The 19,725-nt window shown below is 55.0% G+C and overlaps 1 protein-coding gene across 1 annotated transcript; it reads left to right on the forward strand.

Annotated features, from left to right (window-relative positions):
• Nucleotides 1-3,901: 3,901 nt before the first annotated feature.
• On the forward strand, nucleotides 3,902-7,236 carry NKX1-1 (NK1 homeobox 1). Its single transcript, XM_033105389.1, has 2 exons — nucleotides 3,902-4,283; nucleotides 6,365-7,236. Exons 1-2 carry the CDS (start codon nucleotides 3,938-3,940, stop codon nucleotides 7,234-7,236), a joined length of 1,218 nt encoding a protein of 405 aa, XP_032961280.1. The 5' UTR covers nucleotides 3,902-3,937.
• Nucleotides 7,237-19,725: the final 12,489 nt, after the last annotated feature.

A 19,725-nucleotide genomic window follows, 5' to 3' on the forward strand; every position in this document is an offset into this window, starting at 1 on the left:
ACGACCCAGAACTTGCAGGTGGGGATGGTAGTCCCTGCCCTAGCTATTTCACAGCGCTGTTGGGAGGACTCCGGGGGTTCTGTGGTGGGCTGTGCTTTGCATGAAGCAAACATTATACAAAGTGAGGGTTATTTATCCATGTGATCCTGGAGACCCCTGAACACTGCTCCCTTCCAGATTGTCCAATAGTTTTCCAGGCGCAAAAGAAGGTAAGCCCCCACCCCTTCCGCCATGTACGATGCACGCTGTGATCTTGTCATCATTCGACCCTCAAGGGGAGGGTATAAGGACCTTCGAAGTCACATGGAATCCAACCCCAACAACTACAGATGAAAAACTGAGGCGGGGGTCCACAAACACATGATGAGTTAGTGGCAGGGGTGGTAAAGTACCCCTCCTGCTTTGGTCCCACAAAAACGTTCCCAAACCCAGGTGCTGGGGAGAGGACGCAGGCCATGGATTGAAAGGGCTGGGTGCTCAGCTCCTCCCATCCCTCTCCCTGAAACACCCCCTCCTTCTTCTGCACAATCTCAGCCCTCACCCACTCCTTTTGCTGGGTCCACTTCTAAGGCCGTTTACCACCAGTCCCTCCCCCATATTTCTATCCTTGTCCCATGTCGGTTCCTGCCTTGACACCCCTCTTCCCAGCCCGCCAATGACCCCATCTGGTCCTGACTGATGTGCAGTGGGTGGGGGCTTGGCAATGAAGGGGTGCTTTCTGTCCATTGGGGAGGCAGAGGCATCCCCGGCTCAGGCGTTGATTTTCACCTGTCAGTGCCCACCTGGGGCCCCGCAAGTGAAGCTGGTGGCTTGGAGATAACCCGATATGGCAGATGGGCAAAGATTGCACAAATGAGGGTCTAATTGACAATCAATTGTGATTAGGAGCAAAAGAATGTCTTTATAGCACCAGACGCTCTGGTTGAAGTTGGGGGGAGGGAAGGGTGGTTTAGGGTATCTGGGAGAACAGGAGGGGCATTGTCCACCTGTCTGACGTGGGCTGTCCCTTAGAGGTTGGGGGTACAGAGGTTGGGGGCAGGAGAGGGTGTGAGGATCTCCTTGACGCTTGTCCATACACAGCACCCCCCCTTCCCATGGGAAAGCGACTTGAGGTCCCTGATGCAGCTCTGGACGTCTGTCCTCACATCCCATTGCCCCAGGCCTGCTCCCCTGGGCCACCATTTCCCTGCCTGCTGCAGCTCCTATTAGAATGTTGCAGGGAGGGAAGAGAGGGGAGGGAGGGCACGACCAAGGAGGGGAACCTTGGCACCTCCAAACTCCAGGACAGTCACAGCGCTTTCTTCCAAGTGGCACAGCCCTGAACCAGTTCCCACCTCCCGGCAGGGACAGAATCTGCTTGCTGAGCGTGTGCGCGTTTGGGGGAGAACACCGTGTGGTTGTATATTACGACTTATTATTTCATTATGCTGATTACATATCATACTTAATATGCTGCATCCTATTGACTGTGTTTTAATGATGCCCACCATGCATTAGGCTACATCTGCATCATACAAAACATCATTTTACGCGTGTTCGTGTTCGTGTTGAATGAAAGTTGTGCCATGAGAGCTCCCACTTCTCCTCACCTGCCAGCGTCTAATGCGTATGGTGGGAGTGAGAGCAGAGCCAGCAGGGTGTGGGCGCCATGGCTGGCGTGTTTGCCCCTCCCCTGGTGACCTGCGGTAGGGACAGACGACAGACGCTGTGGCATGGAATGGGAGTGCTTGAGGGGACTGTGATGCTCTGTGTCACACTGAGACCACCGGGAGCCAGGTCAGAGGTCTGCACTGGGACCTGCCCCCAGGTGCCCAGCAGGTCTGCTTCATGGGGTTGCAGCGTGGCTGCTCGGGGCCAGGAATGGGGCGCGGCGCCAAGGCCAGCGCCTGGGGGAGGCCGGCTGCAGGGATGAGAGCCGTCGTCGTGGGTCATGTGCCCCAGGTGGCGTGTCTGGGTGCTCATGAATGAATTTGCGCACATGTATGGTGCGTGCTGTTGAATGAGTGTGTGTATGTGTGTGTGTGTGCGCGTGTGAATGGGGTGTGCACATCTATATTCAAACTTAGCTGGGGGGGAGGGGTGAAAAGAGCCTAAGAGTCCCTCCAGGAAGGTGGGGGCGGGAAGGAGATAATTACCTCCCTGAGATGAGAGATTATCCACCCTCCTTCCCCCAGCGGTGATTTATAATTTAAAGATAAAGAATAATCAAGTGCTGCCAAGGAAGGACACAGCGTTGTGAGCCTGATTAGAATCTGGGGACGGACCGGCACGCGGGGGAGGGCGCGGGCTGGCGGAGGGGAGGCCTTTACTCCCCCGGTCCCAGCCTCCCTGAGGCTCAGCATGTCCAAGCTTGGCCCAAATTACAGCCGATCGGTCCCCCATTATTTCTCCCAACTTTTAATTTCTGCTTCCAAAGGATCATTGCCCGCGGTAATTGCGAAGGACCCGTCCTTATGCGCGGAGCAGGCTCCGGGGACCGCAGTGTGAGGCGGCGCGCACACCGCTCGTGCACACGCCAGCGCACACTCACCCCCGTCACACACGGCCGCACGCCCTGAAGACACTCGCACCAGGCTCCCAGCCGGGTCCCACCGGCGGCCGGTGCGCGCGTGGGCGTGAGCAGGTGTGGTGGGAGGAGGGCGCGGGCGGAGGAGCCGTGGTCCCGCCCCCGGACTCCGGCCGCAGCGGTCCCTCCGAGGGCAGCAGGGTCTGCGGTGCGAAGCTGTCCGCTGTAGATAAATGTGCACAAATAGAGCCCTGGACCGAGGGCGTCCTGGTTGTCCGGGCGTGGGGAAGGGAGAGCTTGCCTTAATGTTTCCCCTTACTTGAAGAGTATCGATTTTTGTGCAGGTGGCCTGCCGTGGGTACGATTCTACGGTCCTCATTTTGGGGGCGGGGCGGGGGCAGGAAGTCCGTCCAGCCGTCAACCTTTTCCATTCGGCTCCTAAGGAGCGACCCGGGGGGCCGCCTGCCCCGCCCCGCGCGGAGAAACCAGGCGGGGCCCTAATTTGACGAAGTGAAGGGGGCGGGCGCCGGAGGGGATGGAGGGGCAGAGACCCTGGGCAAGGAGACCCCGAGATGCGAGTGGAGACTCCGAGCCGAGCGACCAAGAGATGCGGGAGCGAGCTCTACCGAACGTGTGGGAGGGGGCTGAAGACGCGGCGAAGACACCAAGAGTCGGCCCGTGAGGACCGCTCCCCCTGCCCCAGCCGCCGAGGGGCGCCGGCGCCTCCCGAGCAGACTGAGTGCCGGGGCCCGGTGGGAGAGGAGAGCCCGGCGGACGCCGCGTCCCGCGCCAAGATGTCCCAGCCAACTCCGAGAGCTCGCCCTCCCGTGCGCCCCGGGGCCTCCGCAGCCCCTCAGCCGATTGATCCCGCAATTATTTAAAAGCCGGACTGTCTCCTCCCCTTTCGCCCGGGAGGCGGGAGCGCCGTTTCCGGACGAGCGGAGGCGCAGCGACACGCCGCTGACCGCGAAGCCGCTCGCGGACTACACGCCGGCTCCGGGCTGCGCGTCTGTAGGTCGGGCCCGGGTCTGTCCGTGTGTCCCGCGCGGGGCCCGCCTCCTTCGCCCAGGGTCGTTCGCAGCCAATTAGGCGCGCGCGCTAACGAGGGCGGCGGAGCCCCGCGGCCGCCTGCGGGCGCACGTGTGTGCGGCGTGTGGGCTCGTGGGCGCCGCTGGCGGGGTCGCCATAAATGCGCGGGCCGGGCGCGGCGGGCGCCTGAGGCGGCGGCAGAGGCAGCGCCAGGCAGCACCGGCCGAGTGCGGGGCGCGGCGCGGGGAGTGAGCTGAGCCGCGGCCGCCGGGGATGGGAGCCCAGTAGCCGGCGGGGCCCGAGTGGCCGCATTGGCTGGAGGCCGGCATGAGCGCGAGCGGCCCGGCAGCTCCCGGGGACGGTCCCGCTCCCGCCGCTCCTGCCGCTCCTGCCCGGGACGCCATGGACGGGCACGCTGAGCTGCCTGCCTTCCCCCGGGCTGGGGCCCCGCCGCTAGCTGCCAGCGACACGGTGCCCGCGGTGCCCGAGGGGGCCGGGGCGGCCCGTCCCGCCCCGCCGCCGCGCCCCACTTCCTTCTCGGTGCTGGACATCCTGGACCCCAACAAGTTCAATAGCAGACGACGCCGCTGTGTGCTGCTGGGCCCTGTGGCGCCCGCCGCGTGCGCCCCGGCCCCGTGCGCCCCCGTCGCCGCCGCCCCCGGGCGCCCGCCGCGCGCAGAGGAGCTGGAGCGCCGCGCCCTCGCCGCCGCCAGAGAAGCTGGAGCCGCCACTGGAGCTGAGCCCCCGCGTGAGTAGGACACCGCTGGCGCCGGATCGCGGGGGCCGGGGGACGGGCCGTGTCCAAGCGCTTACGCTCCTCGGACCCCTCCGCGAGCCTAGGGGGCGGAGGACCAAGGCTCCGTGGAAAGTTCGCAGCGCGCGGGGTCCGTAGCAGCCTCCGTCCCACCCGGACTCTGGGGCCCACACCGCACCGCGCCTCGCGATGGCTCTGCCGGGTGGGCCCAGGACTGCAGGACTGCAAGGCCGGCCCAGGTTTGGACACCGCGCGTCTCCAGCGTTGGAGGGTAGTAGGTGCCAGAGAAGGAGACGTGCGCAGCGGCTGGCCCGTGACCTCCCCACCCCCACCGCAGCCGCCTGAGGCCTCCTTTCCTCTTTTTTTTTTTTTTTTTTTTGGACAAATCAGACTAATTGTGACAAAATGCTGGTTATCTCTGGAAAAACAATTAAATCCCTTCGATTACAGTTAAGGGGAAATGTGCTTAGCGGAGGAAAGCGGCCGGTAATGGGGCGGCCCGCGCCCCTGCGCGGTCGATATCCCATTACGGCAGCACGCATATCTCTTTCAAGCACCTTGCAAACTCCCCCCGAACATCTAAATTATAGGGTCAAAATTCGGATAATTACTCGATTAAAACCTATTACACTTATTAGGGGCCGCTATTGATCGAGAATTGCATTCGACCGGCTCTTGATTGCTTTTGGTGCCCCCCCACCGCAGCCCTTCCTCCCTCCAACTTCCCGGCCCCTCGCTGGAGGGACCGGGAGCGCAGGGCGGGTAGGACTGGGGCCTGGGTATCTGCACTCCTCTTCTTCCGGGTCGGGCTGAGACGAAGGAAGAGCAGCCCAGGCAGCCGCAGGGGACCCTTGGTGCTTTCTGCCTGGTCGGGGCTCTGGGAGTCTCCACGCGGAGCCTCCACCCGCATGGGGAACCCGTGCCGGAGGAAGGCCCAGTCTCTTGTTGGTTCAGAGTGGAAGCTGGGCCCAAACTCCTCCGTCTTCAGACCACCCCTGGACAGGGCAGGGGCTGGATGGCAAGGTGCTGTCAGGGTCCCCGCTCCTGTTATGGGGTGTGGGTTTGGAGGCCAGGACTCCTGCTCTGTGGGCTTCCAAACCTCTACTGTTGCCCTGGAGGAATCGGCGAGGACCGAATTTGCGCTTTATTCCTGGTTTCTCGGTGCCAACCTGACCCCACAGTGGGGCCTTGGTGCCCGACTGAGCAGCGTGGTGTAGGGTGCCTGCCCTGGCTTCTCTCATGGTGGTACAACCATTGGTGGGGCTGGGAGCTGCATAGATGCCCCCCAAGCCCTGCCCAGGGCACTTTCTTCCAAATTTCCGAGACTCAAAATGCAGCCACCGCTGAGTCTCTACTTGAACTTGGTCTGTGGGTCTATCGGGGACTCCCACCCCGCACGGTCCCAGCACTGCTCAGGACCCCCACCTCCCAGGCCAGGAACTCTGGACAAGGCCAGATCCGCGGGGGCCTCAGCGGGAGGCCAAGTTCCAGGGCGGGGGCCTTGAGGTAGAGACGGGGACGGCGCAGCCGATTTGGGTGCCCAGAAGTCCCTTCCCGGTGGCCTGCTGCAACCCACCCCAGGCCTGTGGCCCCGCGGCTCTTAAATGCCCGGTAATTGGCTGGCCCCGCGCCTTGCCGTAATTGGAGGGTAATATACGCCGAAATAAATTAAATGGCCCTTAACTAGTTTGTACATTACACAAAATGAGTTTAATTAAGTTTGTATCTGCACCGCGGATCGATCTGAGTTTTCGCTCCGCCGGAAACTCCACGGCACCGGCGGGTCCCGCTCGTGCAAAGGCGCGGGGCTCGGAGACCGCGGGACAGAAGGAAAGGAGGACCGGACGAAGGGAGTCTCGCGGGCGGGTGAGACTAGCGAAGGGGAGAAGGAAGGAGAGTGAAAGGGCCGAGGAGAAAAGAGAAGGAGGCAGATAAACGAAGGGAAGCAACGGAACGGGAAAAAGGGAGTCATTGCGGGGGGAAGCGGGAATGGCCGGAGGGAGCGAGCGAGCGTGGAGAGAGGGAGCGGGTCCTAACTGTCCTATCCTCCCTCCCTGTCCCGTCCCCGCCCGCAGACGCCGGCGACCCCTATCAGGCGGAGGAAGCCGAGGCCAACGGCTACAGCAGCGGCGGCGGCGGGGGCCGCAGCCCGAGCGCTGACAGCGGGGACGAGGCGCCCGACGACGACGACGACGAGGACGAGGCGCCGGAGGCGGGGGCGTCGCGCAGCGCGGAGGAGGCGCGGGGAGGCGGCAGCGGCCTCGCGGCCCGCGGGTCGGGCTGCTCGGGCGCGGCCGAGGCCGAAGCGGCCCCCGGCGCCGTCGACGAGGCCGCGGTCCCCGGTCCCCGCGGGAACTCGCCCGGAGTCCCGGGCCCACCCGGGGCCGTGGCGGCGCCGGGAAGCGCGGGGACGACCCCGCAGGGCGCGGCGACGGCGACCAAGCCCAAGCGGAAGCGCACGGGCTCCGACTCCAAGTCAGGCAAGCCGCGGCGCGCGCGCACCGCCTTCACCTACGAGCAGCTCGTGGCGCTGGAGAACAAGTTCAAGGCGACGCGCTACCTGTCGGTGTGCGAGCGCCTCAACCTGGCGCTGTCGCTGAGCCTCACCGAGACACAGGTGAAGATCTGGTTCCAGAACCGCCGCACCAAGTGGAAGAAGCAGAACCCGGGCGCCGACACGAGCGCACCGACCGGCGGCGGCGGGGGACCCGGGCCAGGCGCGGGGCCGGGCGCAGGGCTGCCCGGCGGCCTCAGCCCGCTCAGCCCGTCGCCGCCCATGGGCGCGCCGCTCGCCATGCACGGCCCGGCGGGGTACCCGGCGCACGGCCCCGGCGGCCTGGTGTGCGCCGCGCAGCTGCCCTTCCTGCCCAGCCCGGCCGTGCTCTCGCCCTTCGTCCTGGGCTCGCAGACCTACGGCGCGCCCGCCTTCTACGCGCCGCATCTCTGAGCACCGAGACGCGCGACCCGGACCCGCCGGCGCCCGCCGGCCGGCTCTTTTGTGAGGCTCGGTCGTGGACTCTGTATATAGTCGTTGCTACGGAAGAGTTTTAAATTTGTAAATGACTGTCCGCGTTGGGGCCGGGCTCGGCCGCTTGCAAGCACTTTGCCGAACTTGACTCAATCAATAAACCGCAGGAGGCCGTGCCCGCGTCCCTCAGGCTCCTGCACCGCCAGCGCCCGGCCCTCCTCGCCTCCATTCGGTGGGGACGCTGGCGCGACCCAGGCGCCCTGGGGGTGTTCGATCCGGCGCGGGACTCGGGCCCGAGTTTCCTCGCGGGCTCAGCGTCCCGCAGCCAAACTCGTCCGTTACGATGTTGCCTGGGTCCCCCACGAGCTCGGGGCTGTGCGAGCTGAGGCTCCGGTCCGAGACGCCCCTCTCTACGCCTTCCCTCTCCTGGACCCCGACCCCGGTAACCTCGGAACGTCCTTGCTCTCCCTCCTGTAGCCTCAGGCGGGTCTTGGGGTGCAGGGATGCCGGTGGGACAGAGCGGCGCTGGGTCGGGCTGGGCGCAGCGCTCTCCCGCTCAGCCCCTCCGCCGCTCAGCACCAGGCCAGGGCAGCCCGCGTGGGGCGCACCCGCCTGCTGGCCGGCTAGGACCGAGCTCCTGGGATAGGAGAGGAGGAGGAGAAGGAGGAGGAAAGCCAGGGCGCACGGGGGTTGAGCGACCGACCTGAGGACTCCCACCCACAGGAGTCCAGTGCTCTGGCCGGCGCGGCCACCTCTCCTCAGTGACCTGCGGGGTCCCTTCTGGGCGCAGTCCCCACGCAGGATTCTGAAGCCCTGAGCCAGGTGGCTGTGGGGACGCAGGCATCACTGTTCGGTGACGAGGGGTCCCCACGGCAGCACCGCTCAGGGCTCAGAAAGGACTCATAGGGGTCACAGAATGCTGGGCTTGGTGGGGTGGCGTGCCTCGCCATGTGGCTGGTCCCCAGGCCCGAACCCTGTGCCCTCCGAGGGATCGGGCCTCACTGGGCCCACATCCTCCAGGCGTCCCCATTGAACCAACTGAGCTCTCTGAGGGGCTGTCCCTGCACCAGTCAGCCCGTTGCCACCACTGCTACAGGACTGTGGGCTGATAATGGGGTTGGGGAGCAAGATGACCCTTGGGGGGGGAAGGGGGGGCAGCGACCCTACCTCGCCCCAGGCAGGAATGCCAGCGAGCACCCCACACAGTGGCTTCTCCATCTGCAGAGGGCAAAGGGTGGGTGAGGAAGCCCTGGCCCGTGGGGCAGCTGGGACTGCCCTGCTCGTGCTGACACCCCCATGGCCTAGGGTGCCCTTCACCCTCAGATCCCCAGGGTCCACCCCCAGGTCCCTCCTCCTTTGCTGTCCTTTCTGGCACAGCCAGAAGGGTCATGAGCCTCGAGGCCTGACTCCCTGTTTCCCAGAGCACCATGCTACCTGGGAGTAACAGGAGGGGCACAGGCGGGTGCGGCCTCCAGGGTGTAGGCAGCTGACTGAAGAGCCCCAAGAGGCTCTTGGCCTCACATGAAATCATCAGCAGTATTGTGCTCTTAGTCTGAGCTGGGCGCGAGAGGCTCAGAGCAGGAATCACAGCCTCCACCTCCGGTAGCTGGGGCAGAGGCCAGGGCAAGGTACACCCTCCAGGGCCTGGAAGGAGCCGGGTCTGTCCCCAAGGACTCCTTGCCGAGCTCAGCTGGGCTTGGAAGACCAGACACAGACACATGGGGATCCCGGCCCCAACCCCCGGGTGGTGCTGAGACCTCTACCTGCCAAGCTGCACCCACCTCCACTCAGCCTGGCCCTTCCCCATCCTGCGCCAGAGAGGCAGATAGGGGGAGAAGGACAGAGGGAGCTTCGGACAGAGACTCACCTGCTCTGGCCTCCTCCCTCTCCTCACCCCACATCCTGTCTTCCCCCACCGAGGCTGACCCATCTTCCAAGTTCACCCAGAAGCACAGCAGCCACACAAGTGGACCCTGAAACACCAACCCTGGCTCTGGAGCAGGGGTGCAGGGTGGGTTAGAGGCCATGAAGCCAGGGGAGCAACAGCCGCAGGTCCGTGCCCTCTCCTCCACCTCCAGGCTCCAGACTTGGCCACACTGCTGGCACCTGGGCAGGTCTTGCTGTGTGTGTGTGGCTGCCCCTGGCACATCCCTGCTGTCTCCGTGGTGCAGACCTAGCGTGTGCCGACCTTAGCGGGGACTGGCCTATATCAGCCCATCTGAGCTGTGGTTATCTGCACATTACAGGGGCGCAAACAGGCCTGGGAGATTATGCGGCTTGCTGGGGGCGGCCCTCACACTGACCCCAGCCTGGGGTCTCCTGCTCCGTCCTGGAGAAGCCCAGGTCAGGCCCGGCTCCAGCACCAGCTCTCCAGCTCACTGTCTCATCGGGTCCCAGAATCCACTGTGCACCTGGGGAGCTGGGGGGTACGGCTCCTTTGGCTGCTTTCCCGGGAAACCCAGGCTGGCCCCACCATTCCTGCTCCCACTAGGTATGGAGGGCCGTCTGCCTGCCCAGTTTCCAGCCCAGGGTTCTTGTGTCTGACTCAGGGTTCCAGCTTCCCGGGCCCCGAGCTGGAGGCAGAGGTGAGCGGTGACCTTGCTGTTCCCTCATCCCTGTCGTGTGTCCTCCCCTCTCCCATGGTCCCACTTTGGTCTGTATCTTGAGGGGCTGTCTCAGCCCCAGGATCTGACTGAACCCTGGGACGGGTCCTCCTGAAGTTGCTAGGAACCGTCCTGGCCCAGACAGCATCGAGCCCACAATCCCAGAACTGTACCCATGTGGTTTCCACAACAAAGCCACCCACGTGGAAGGAGCCTCCTGTCAATAAACGAGGCACAGCCTCCGCAGGTGCCAGCCCAGATGTGTGCAGGCCCAGCCAAAGGCCTCCTGGGGCTCTGCCCTCTGTGCCCAACCCACAGCCCACAGCTGGCATGCTGGGGCCCCTTGCTGTGCGCTAGGATTGGCTTTGGGGGCAGGAAAGAGAAAATCCGAATGAACAGAAGTTAAAACAAGATTGTTTTTCTCTTGTGTGAGGGAATTTTGGCCCTGGACAGCTATGACACTTTCACAGAGTCCTTGGAGACCATACTCTGTCCAGCTGCCTGCTACACAATCCCTGGGCTGGACCATCCTCAAGGACCCAGATGGAGAGCAAGGCTCCAGCCATCACATCCCCATTCCAGTAAGCAAACAGGAAGGGAGAAGGGCACACCCTTTTCCTTTTAAGGAGCTTTCCCAGAACCCCGTGTGAATAGCTGCTCACATCTTATTGGCCAGAGCTTGGTCATATGACCACTCCTAGCCAAAGGAGGCTGGGAAATGTAGTTTTTTTAGGCCGATGCTGTTATTACTATTTCCTTGTAATAAGGGAAGAATGGGTATGGGGACAGATAGCAGACCTGCCACCTTTGCAAAGAACCCTCGCCCATTTCCCTGGCCAGCGTAAGTTTAACCAGCTGTGTTCTGCCCCTGGAAACCCATTGTTGTTGTGCGTGGTGGGGACTGTGGGTCTCATCCAGCCATGGCCCTGAGTGGGCACTCACCTGGCCAGTAGCCTGCTCCCCACGCCACTGTGTTCACTTACCCCCCAGGACCCCACCTCCTCACCTCCCACAGCAGGTGCCTGCCGGTGCCCTCCCGCCCACATGCACCATCCCACACCCTCTCATCACCCACACTCTCTGCTGGGCTCTCAGCCTTGACCCACCCCGTATGGCTCCCAGCTGCCCTGGCTCAGCCCCTTTCAGAGCCCAAGTTACCAATGTAGCTGCCTATTCTCTTGTCTGCAGCGTGTCTCCACTTCCGTCACCCTGCTCCCTTGCAGGGGTCCTCGGGGGCTCCCTACATCCTGATGCCGGGTTCCTTCTCAAAACCACGGGGAACCCAGGGATCGAGGACCCCTCGCGCCCACCTGCTGTCCTGCAGAGGCAGGATGGGCCCCAAGGGCCAGGCCTGGCTCCTTCCCACCTGGGACCGCAGCCCCAGCCCACTTCACCTCACAGCAAGTCCTGGAGGCCCGGTGTGGCCTTGCTCACCTCACTGCCTGCCAGCCAAGGCCGTCGTGCCACGTCCCGAGGGCCCTGCTCACACAGGAGCAGGGGGCTCTTCTGTGGGTGTCTGTCCAGGCTGCCCAGCACCCCCCCTCATTGGTGCCCCTCCTGTCTCTCCTCCCTCACCCGCCCCCTTTGTCACTTGTTGCGTACCCCTTGCTCCTGGTCAGCTGGCCTGAAATGACACGTCCACCATCCTAGGGTAGCACCCAGGACCCAGAGCAGAGTCCCTAGGTCTCTGTCCTGTGGCAGTATGAAGTGTCACTCAGCTCAGAGGGACCTTCCCCAGCCCCATGGGGGAGCAGGAGAGGCCTTCTGAGGGGTGGGCAGGGGGGAGTGACAGGGGCTGGGAGTGGGGTGAAGCAGGGTGTGTCATGAGGGAGGCCATGGGGCTGAGGCCCACAGGCCCATGAGGGGGTCTCGTCCACTCCAGGGCACCATCCCCCACAAGCGGGTGCCAACTCCAGGAAACCATGTCCCAGGCCTACCCCAACTCACACAGTCCCCTGTAGAGGCCCCTGTGGAGCAGCCTGCTGGGGTGCTGGGAGCAGGCTGAGCCATTGGTTAGCCGGCCCAGATGGCTGCTTCACCAGACAGCTGCTCTGGAACCCTGCTGGCGTGGGGCCCACAGCCTCCAGGCCGTCTGCCACCGCCCCATTAGGGGGCACTCCTCCTGCAGGTGGGCTCATGCCGCTGGCTCCAAAGGCACCTGCTGGCCAGGCCGTCCAGGCCCCTGCCCCTTCCTGACTCACAGGGACCCAACCAGTGTGACAAGTACAGGTGGGAAAGGGGGCTGCTCAGGACATCATTGGGGCCTGAGAAAAGTGGGGCCCTCCCCCAGGACTCCCGGCACCCAGTCACTTGACACCCTGGACTCCGAGTGGTGGAGTCTGTACTGAGCCCCACTGTGGCACTGCCCTCTCCCCCAGTGGCCAGAAACACACTGACCTGCAGGTGTGTCTTTTAAGAAACACTCGTGGAGATTCATTGAAAGATCCGATACAAAGAGCACCAGCAACAAATTACTCCTGAATTAAATTTTATATAAATACACTCTCCTCTTCTACCTACTAGGTTTCTAACTATACCTCCAGAGGGACAGAAACATAGGTCTTTGCCGTAGAAACTATTACAAAACTGTGGTAATTAGCCCAGTGTGAGAACGTGTACGGAACAAGCTGACGGAACAGAACAGAAACAGAGCAGAACAGCTACACAGGGCACATCAGGGCGTGATCAAGTGCTGCCCCAGTTCTGCGAACACGCAGCTTCATTAATAAACGGCTGCGAAACTGGACAGCATTCTGAAATAAAAACGTAGACTTCCTACGTCATATTTTACATGAGCATAAATGATAAGTAGCTCAGTGATTTAAATGTAAAGATGAAACCCACAAAAGTACTAGAAGAAAACATGGAGGAATGTTTTAAATATCATCTATGGGAAGAGAAACAAAACTCAGAAGCCATGAAAGGTTGATTAAATTCAAGGACATAAAAAAAATCTACATGGCAAAAAAACAACAAAAGCAAAATCAGAAGACAAACTGAGGAAATATTGCAATTCACCACATACGGCTAGTTTTCTTAATGAATAAAGAGCACGTCCAATTTAATAAGAAATAAACCAATAAGCCAACAGGTAATGAACAGAGGATCAGAACACACCACCTATAGAAGAGGAAAACGGCAAATGTTGCACCATAAGAAAAAAAGGTTCCATACTGCACCCCTAAGAGAGGCACCAGTGAAAGGCGATGTCACTTCCTCATGCCGCTGGCAGAGCTGGAGATGCCCGCGGACAGACTGAGCGGGAGGGCTCGGGGAACCAAGCACTCCATCCCATCGCTGGTGGGAAAGGAGACTGACACAGCTCCTAAGAGGAGCTCACACACACGCCGACTCGGGAGTCCCATGACCAGGAACTCAGCCACAGATGAACATTTATGTGTGAAAAGATGTATGTGCACGGATACCTGCTGCACGTCTGCCGGGAATGGTGAGACTAGAAGAGCCTCCATGCCCCACATGGAACCACTCGCACAAATGACGGCACCGCCCACAAAAAGGCCCCTCAGGCAGCCACAAGGGCAGCACTTCCAGGAGGCAGAGGAAGGGCCTTGCGAGTCCATTCGCCTGGAGTGCCAGAGCACACTGGACAACTTGACAAAATCACTGTTTTAAAACTCTGGGTATTAACCCAAGACTTGTAACAATCTTGGAGGGTTTATTCAAGAAAAGCAGCTGAATCTCAATAAGAAGAGCGAGCTGTGTGGCTATTAATGTGTGCCATTCCCAGTCCCCTCACCAGCTCCGTAAAACCAGCAGCCTTACGGCCACAGCAAATCAGCAGCTGGAAGGGGAAGAGCAACTGTGGGCATCCCCAAAAGCCTCATCCTCAGAAAACTGTCACTATTTGCCTTGTCTGGCTGCTACCTGGAAAAACCCCTTTCACAGAGCTTGTCTTTATTTGTCCTGACTCAATGCACTCAGTGCGGGTTTGTCAAAAACAACCAGTGGTATTGTTTAACAATGCAGCTGCCTATGGTGGTGACAACCAGCTGGGGCAAACAAGAGGCTGGCCAAAAATCTCAAAAGCCCTGAGAAGGCCCTGGGTTCTCACCTCTGGCTGACCTTGAGTTCTACACAAGCAGGAAGGGAGTGCTAAGGCAGAGTTGGCAACTGCCTGGCTAAGTGTTGAAGGTATATCCACCGCCACCCCAAACACAGCATGTTGGCAAAAAATTTCAGGTCTTATTGGATGAAAGCATTTCAGGAAATCTCTGTCAAATCATTAGCTGGTAATTAAGCTAACCATGCAGAGACTTTAGCAGCCAAGCATGACAAAGATAGACTTTACAGAATTCATCCAGTAGCAACAAACAAGTAGCAACAATAAATTCTGGGGAGGAGTAGATCTTATTTCCAGAGTTTTCACATCATATTATTTAAAAGGGCCAATTTTCAACAACAACAAAATTATGAGACACACAAACAAAGTATGGCCCATCAACAGAAACTGCCCCCAAGTGAGCCCGGCTGTCGAACTTCTAGACAAATACTTTAAATCAGCTACTACAAATATGGTCCAAAAACTAAAGAAAACCACATCTGAAGAATTAGAGTATGAGAATGATGTTTCACCCAATAGAGACTATCAGTAAAATAACAAAAATTATAGAAGAGAACCAAGTAGAAAGTCTGGAGTTGAAAAGTGCAAAAACTGAAACAGAAATTCACCAGAAGGGCTCATCAGATTTTAAATGGCAAAAGAAAGAATCTGGACCTTGAAGATAGGTCACTGGGTCCAGTCTGAGGAACAGAAAAAAGGATGAAGAGAAACGAACAGTGTCTCAGAGACCAGTGGGACACCATCGACCATGCTAACGTACATAGGACAGGAGTCCCAGGAGAGGAGAAAGGGGCAGGAAGAATCTCTAAAGAAATAATGGCCGGGGCCGGCCCGGTGGCTCAGGCGGTTAGAGCTCCATGCTCCTAACTCTGAAGGCTGCCGGTTCAATTCCCACATGGGCCAGAGGGCTTTCAACCACAAGGTTGTAAGTTCAATTCCTCGAGTCCTGCAAGAGATAGTGGGCAGCGCCCCCTGCAACTAAGATTGAACACAGCACCTTGAGCTGAGCTCCCGGAGAGCTCAGTTGATTGGAGTGCGTCCTCTCAACCACAAGGTTGCCGGTTCGACTCCCTCAAAGGATGGTGGGCTGCGCCCCCTGCAACTAGTAACGGCAACTGGACCTGGAGCTGAGCTGCGCCCTCCACAACTAAGGCTGAAAGGACAACTTCAAGCTGAATGGCACCCTCCACAACTAAGATTGAAAGGACAACAACTTGACTTGGAAAAAAGTCCTCGAAGTACACACTGTTCACCAATAAAGTCCTGTTCCCCTTCCCCAATAAAAATATCTAAAAATAAAAAATAATAATAATGGCCAAAAACCTTCCGAATTTGATGAAAAACAATTTCTCATTGAAAAAGCTCCACAAGTTCTAAGTAGGACACATGCAAAAAGGTCCATACCCAGACACTTCATAGTTAAACTGTCAAAAGACAAAGCAGCATTTTGAAAGCAGCAAGGAAAAACCCTAACTCGTTGTGTACAAGGACTCTTCCATTAGAGTAACAGCTGGCTTCTCGTCAGAAACCGTGGAGGTCAGAGGCGGTGGGATGACATATTCAAAGTGTTGGAAGAAAACAAGAATTCTATATTCAGTGAAACTTCTTCAAAAGTGAAGGAGAAATGAAAACAGTCCCAGATAAACAAAAATGGAGGGAAGTCATTGCTAGCAGGCCTTCCCTACAAGAAATACTAAAGGGTATCTTTCGGGACAACATGAAAGGCACTTGACTCAAATCCCCAGAAGAAATAAAGAGCGCTGGCAAAGGCACCCCACAGAGCCAAATCAAAGACAGTACAAATGTATTTGTTTGTAAATCTTTTCTTTTCCTATCTGATTTAAAAGACAACTGCATAAAACAACTAATTATAAAACTATGATGATGGGCTGACACTCTATAAAGATTTAATTGGCATGACAAAAATAGGGCAAAGGAGCTGAGGGGGTCAGGGCTACACTGACCCCTCAGTGGTTTCTGTGCACCACTGAGGTCAACTTGGCAGTAATTTAAACTAGATTGTATTATAAATATCCATTTAACACACAAGAAATAAGTAACAGAAAGAAAAAGGGAAAAAAAGAAAAGTGGCAGACATAAATCTTACCTTATCAGTAATTACGTTAAGGGTAAGTGGACTAAACACTCCACTCAAGCAGCAGAGAATGGCAGACTAGATTAAAAAACAATCAGCTACACGCTGTCTATAAGAAACTCTTTCGATTCAGAGATAAAATGAAAAGTAAAAGCATGAAAAAGATATACTATGCAAACAACAACCAAAAGCTATACTAATATCAGACAAAAGAGATTTTAAGACAAAAATTGTTCCTAGAGACCTAGAAGGCCATGTTATAAGATAAAAGGGTCAACCCATCAGGAAGAAATAACAAGTATAAACACATATGGCACACCTCGTTTTACCGCGCTTCACAGATGTGTTTTTTTACAAATTGAGGCAAGACCCTCCACCAACAAAGAGATTACAACTTGCTGTATTGTGACTCGCGTTGTCGCAGTGGCCTGGCACCGAACCCACAATACCTCCGAGGTCTGCCTGGATGCTCACAACAACAGAGCCCCAAAATACAGGAGGCAAAACCTGACAGAAATGAAGGAAGGAATAGACAACTCAACAGTAACAGTTGGAGATGTCAATACCTCACTTTCCGTAATGTAATGGTGAGAACAACCGAACAGAAAACCAGTAAGGAAAAAGAAGACTTCAACACACTATGAACTATCTGGACCTAACGACATCTACAGAACTCCCAGCCACAGAACACACATTTTCTCAAGTGCACATGGAAAATTCTCCAGGACAGGACATATGTTAGGACATAAAATATGTCTCTCATTTCAAAGGATCGAAGTCACACAAAACGCATTCTTTGGCCCCATGGAACAAAATTAGAAATCAAGTAACAAAAGGAAATTTGGGAAATTCACAACTATATAGAAATTAAACAACAAATTCCCAAATACCAATGAGTAAAAGAAGAAGTCACCGGAGAAATTAAAAAATACTTTGATTACAAAAAAAAGATGAAAACACAACATACCAAAACTTACGGGATGAAGCTAAAGCAGTGCTTAGATGGAAACTTATAGCTGTACATACTATATTAAAAAGAAGATAGATTTCAAATCAATAAGCTAATCTTCCACCTTAACAAACTATAAAACTAAAGCCAAAGCAACCTCAAGGAAATAATAAAGACTAGAATGGAAATGAATGAAATAAAGAATGGAAAAATAAAGAATATCAACAAAACCATAAGTTGATCTTTGAATAGATCCATAAAATTGATAAGCCTTTAGCTAGACAGGCCAAGAAAATACAAAGAGAGAGAGGGACTCACATTTCCAAAATCAGTTCTACCAACCTTACAGAAAGAAAAAGGATTATAAAGGAATTCTATGAACATTTGTATGCCAACAAATTATAACAACCTAGATGAAATAAATTCCCAGAAATATGCAAACTACTGAAACTGACTAAAAGAGGAACACAGAAAATCTAAACAGACGTATGACACTGAATTAGTAATAAAACAAAAACAAAAACCTCCCACAGAGAAAAACCCAAGACCAAATGGCTTCACTGGTGAATTCCACCAAATATTTAAAGAATCACCATCAACCCTTCATAACCTCTTCCAAAAAACAGAAGACGAGGTAATACTTCCCAGCTCAATCGACAAAGCCAGTAGTGCTCTGATACCAAAGCCAGACAAAGACATCTCCAGGAGAAAACCACATACTAATATTCTATGTATGAATATAAATGCAAAAATCCTCAACAAAATACTAGCAAACTAGGTCAATGGAACAGCAAAATACTAGCAAACCAAATACAGAAAACACATTAAAAGGATTATACATCATGACCAAGTGGGATTTATCCCATGGATGTAACGATGGCTCAACATATGAAAACTAATTAATGTGATACACACGTCAATAGAATAAAGGACAAAGACCAGTGATCATTACAATAAATGTGGAAAGCGCATGTGACAAAATTTAACATCCCTCATGACAAAAACACTTAACAAACTAGGAATAGAAGGAAACTACCTCATAATAAGTCATATATGGAAAACCCACAGCAGACATCAGAGTTGATGGTGAAAGACTGGAAGCTTTTCCGCTAAGATCAGGAACGAGGTGAGAAGGTCCGTTCTCACCACTGCCATCTGTTTCTCTGCTGTAGGCTCTAGCCAGGACAACTGGGCAAGGGAAAGCAACCGAAGAATTCAAACTGGAAAGGAAATGAAACGCTTCTATTTGGAGATGTCATACTTGTGTGCACTGAAAATCCTAAGGAACACACACACAAACCCCTAATAAATGAGTTCAGCAAGGTTGTAGATTTAAGAGCAACATACGAAAATCAGTTGTATTGCTGTATATTAGCAACGAGCAATCCAAAAATGAAATTCAGAGAATAATTATACTTACAGTAGCATCAAGAAGAATACTTAGGAATAAATTTAACAAAATAAGTGCAAAACCTGTACACTGAAAACTATAGAGCACTTGAAATAGAGAAGATCTAAATAAATGGAAGGATAGCCCAAGTTCCTGAGTCAAAAAACTTAATATTAAGATGACCACATTTTCCAAAGTGATTTATAGATTCAATGCGAATCCTATCAAAATCTCCACTGCTTTTGTATGCAGAAATTGATAAACTGATCCTAAAATTCACTTGGAAATGTAAGAGACCCAGAATAGCAAAAACAATCTTGAAAAAGAGCAAAGTTGGAGGACTCATTCTCTCCAATTTCAAAATTAACACGAAGCTACATTAACAGAGACATTATAGCATTGGCACAAGGACAGTCAATGGAATAGAAATAAAAGTCCAGAAAAAAGCTCATACGTTTATGGTCAACTGATGATCAGTAAAGTTGTCAGATAATTCAACGGGGGAAAAGAACAATCTTTTCAACAAATGGTGCTCAAATAACTGGATATCCACACTCAAAAGAATAAAGTTGGAAGCCTATCTCACACCATATACAAAAATTAACTCAAAATGAATCAAAGACCTAAATTTAACAGCTGAAACTATGCAGGTATATAAAGTACAGCATACAGAATACAGTCAATAATACTGTAATAACTGTGTCTGGTGTCAAACGGGGATTAGTCTTATCAGGGGGATGACTTCATAAATTAAATATCTAACCACTATGCTGTACATCTGAAAGTAATACAAAATAATGTTGAATGCCAACTGTACTTGGGGAAAAAAACCTGACACTGTAAAACTTTAAAAGCAAACATAGGGGGTATACCTTCATGACCGTGGATTAGGCAATGGCTGCTTAGATATGACACCAAAAGCATAAGGGACAAAAGAAAAAGTAGATCTACTGGATATCAAAATAAACAACTTTTATGATTTAAAGGGCACTATCAAGAAAGTGAAAAGATAAAGCGGGAGAATATATTCACAAACCATACAAGGGTTTCCTATCCAGAATACATAAGGAACTCTTACAACTCAAAACAAACCAATTAAAACGGGCAGAGGCCCTGAACAGACACTTCTCCAAAGAGGACACACAGATGGTCAGTAAGCACACGATAAGGCGCCCACGTCACTCATCAGGGAAATGCAAATCAAAGCCACAATGAGCTAACCCGAGAGAGAACAAGCTCTGGGAAGCCCATGGAGAAGCAGGAACCCTCAGGCACTGCTGGTGGGGTGCACGGTGAGGCGGCCGCTGTGGACAGCAGTTCAGCACAACGTTAGGCACAGAGCTGGCATGG

This window comes from Rhinolophus ferrumequinum, chromosome 5 (genome assembly GCF_004115265.2).
Source record: "Rhinolophus ferrumequinum isolate MPI-CBG mRhiFer1 chromosome 5, mRhiFer1_v1.p, whole genome shotgun sequence".
Taxonomy (NCBI): Eukaryota; Metazoa; Chordata; class Mammalia; order Chiroptera; family Rhinolophidae; genus Rhinolophus; species Rhinolophus ferrumequinum.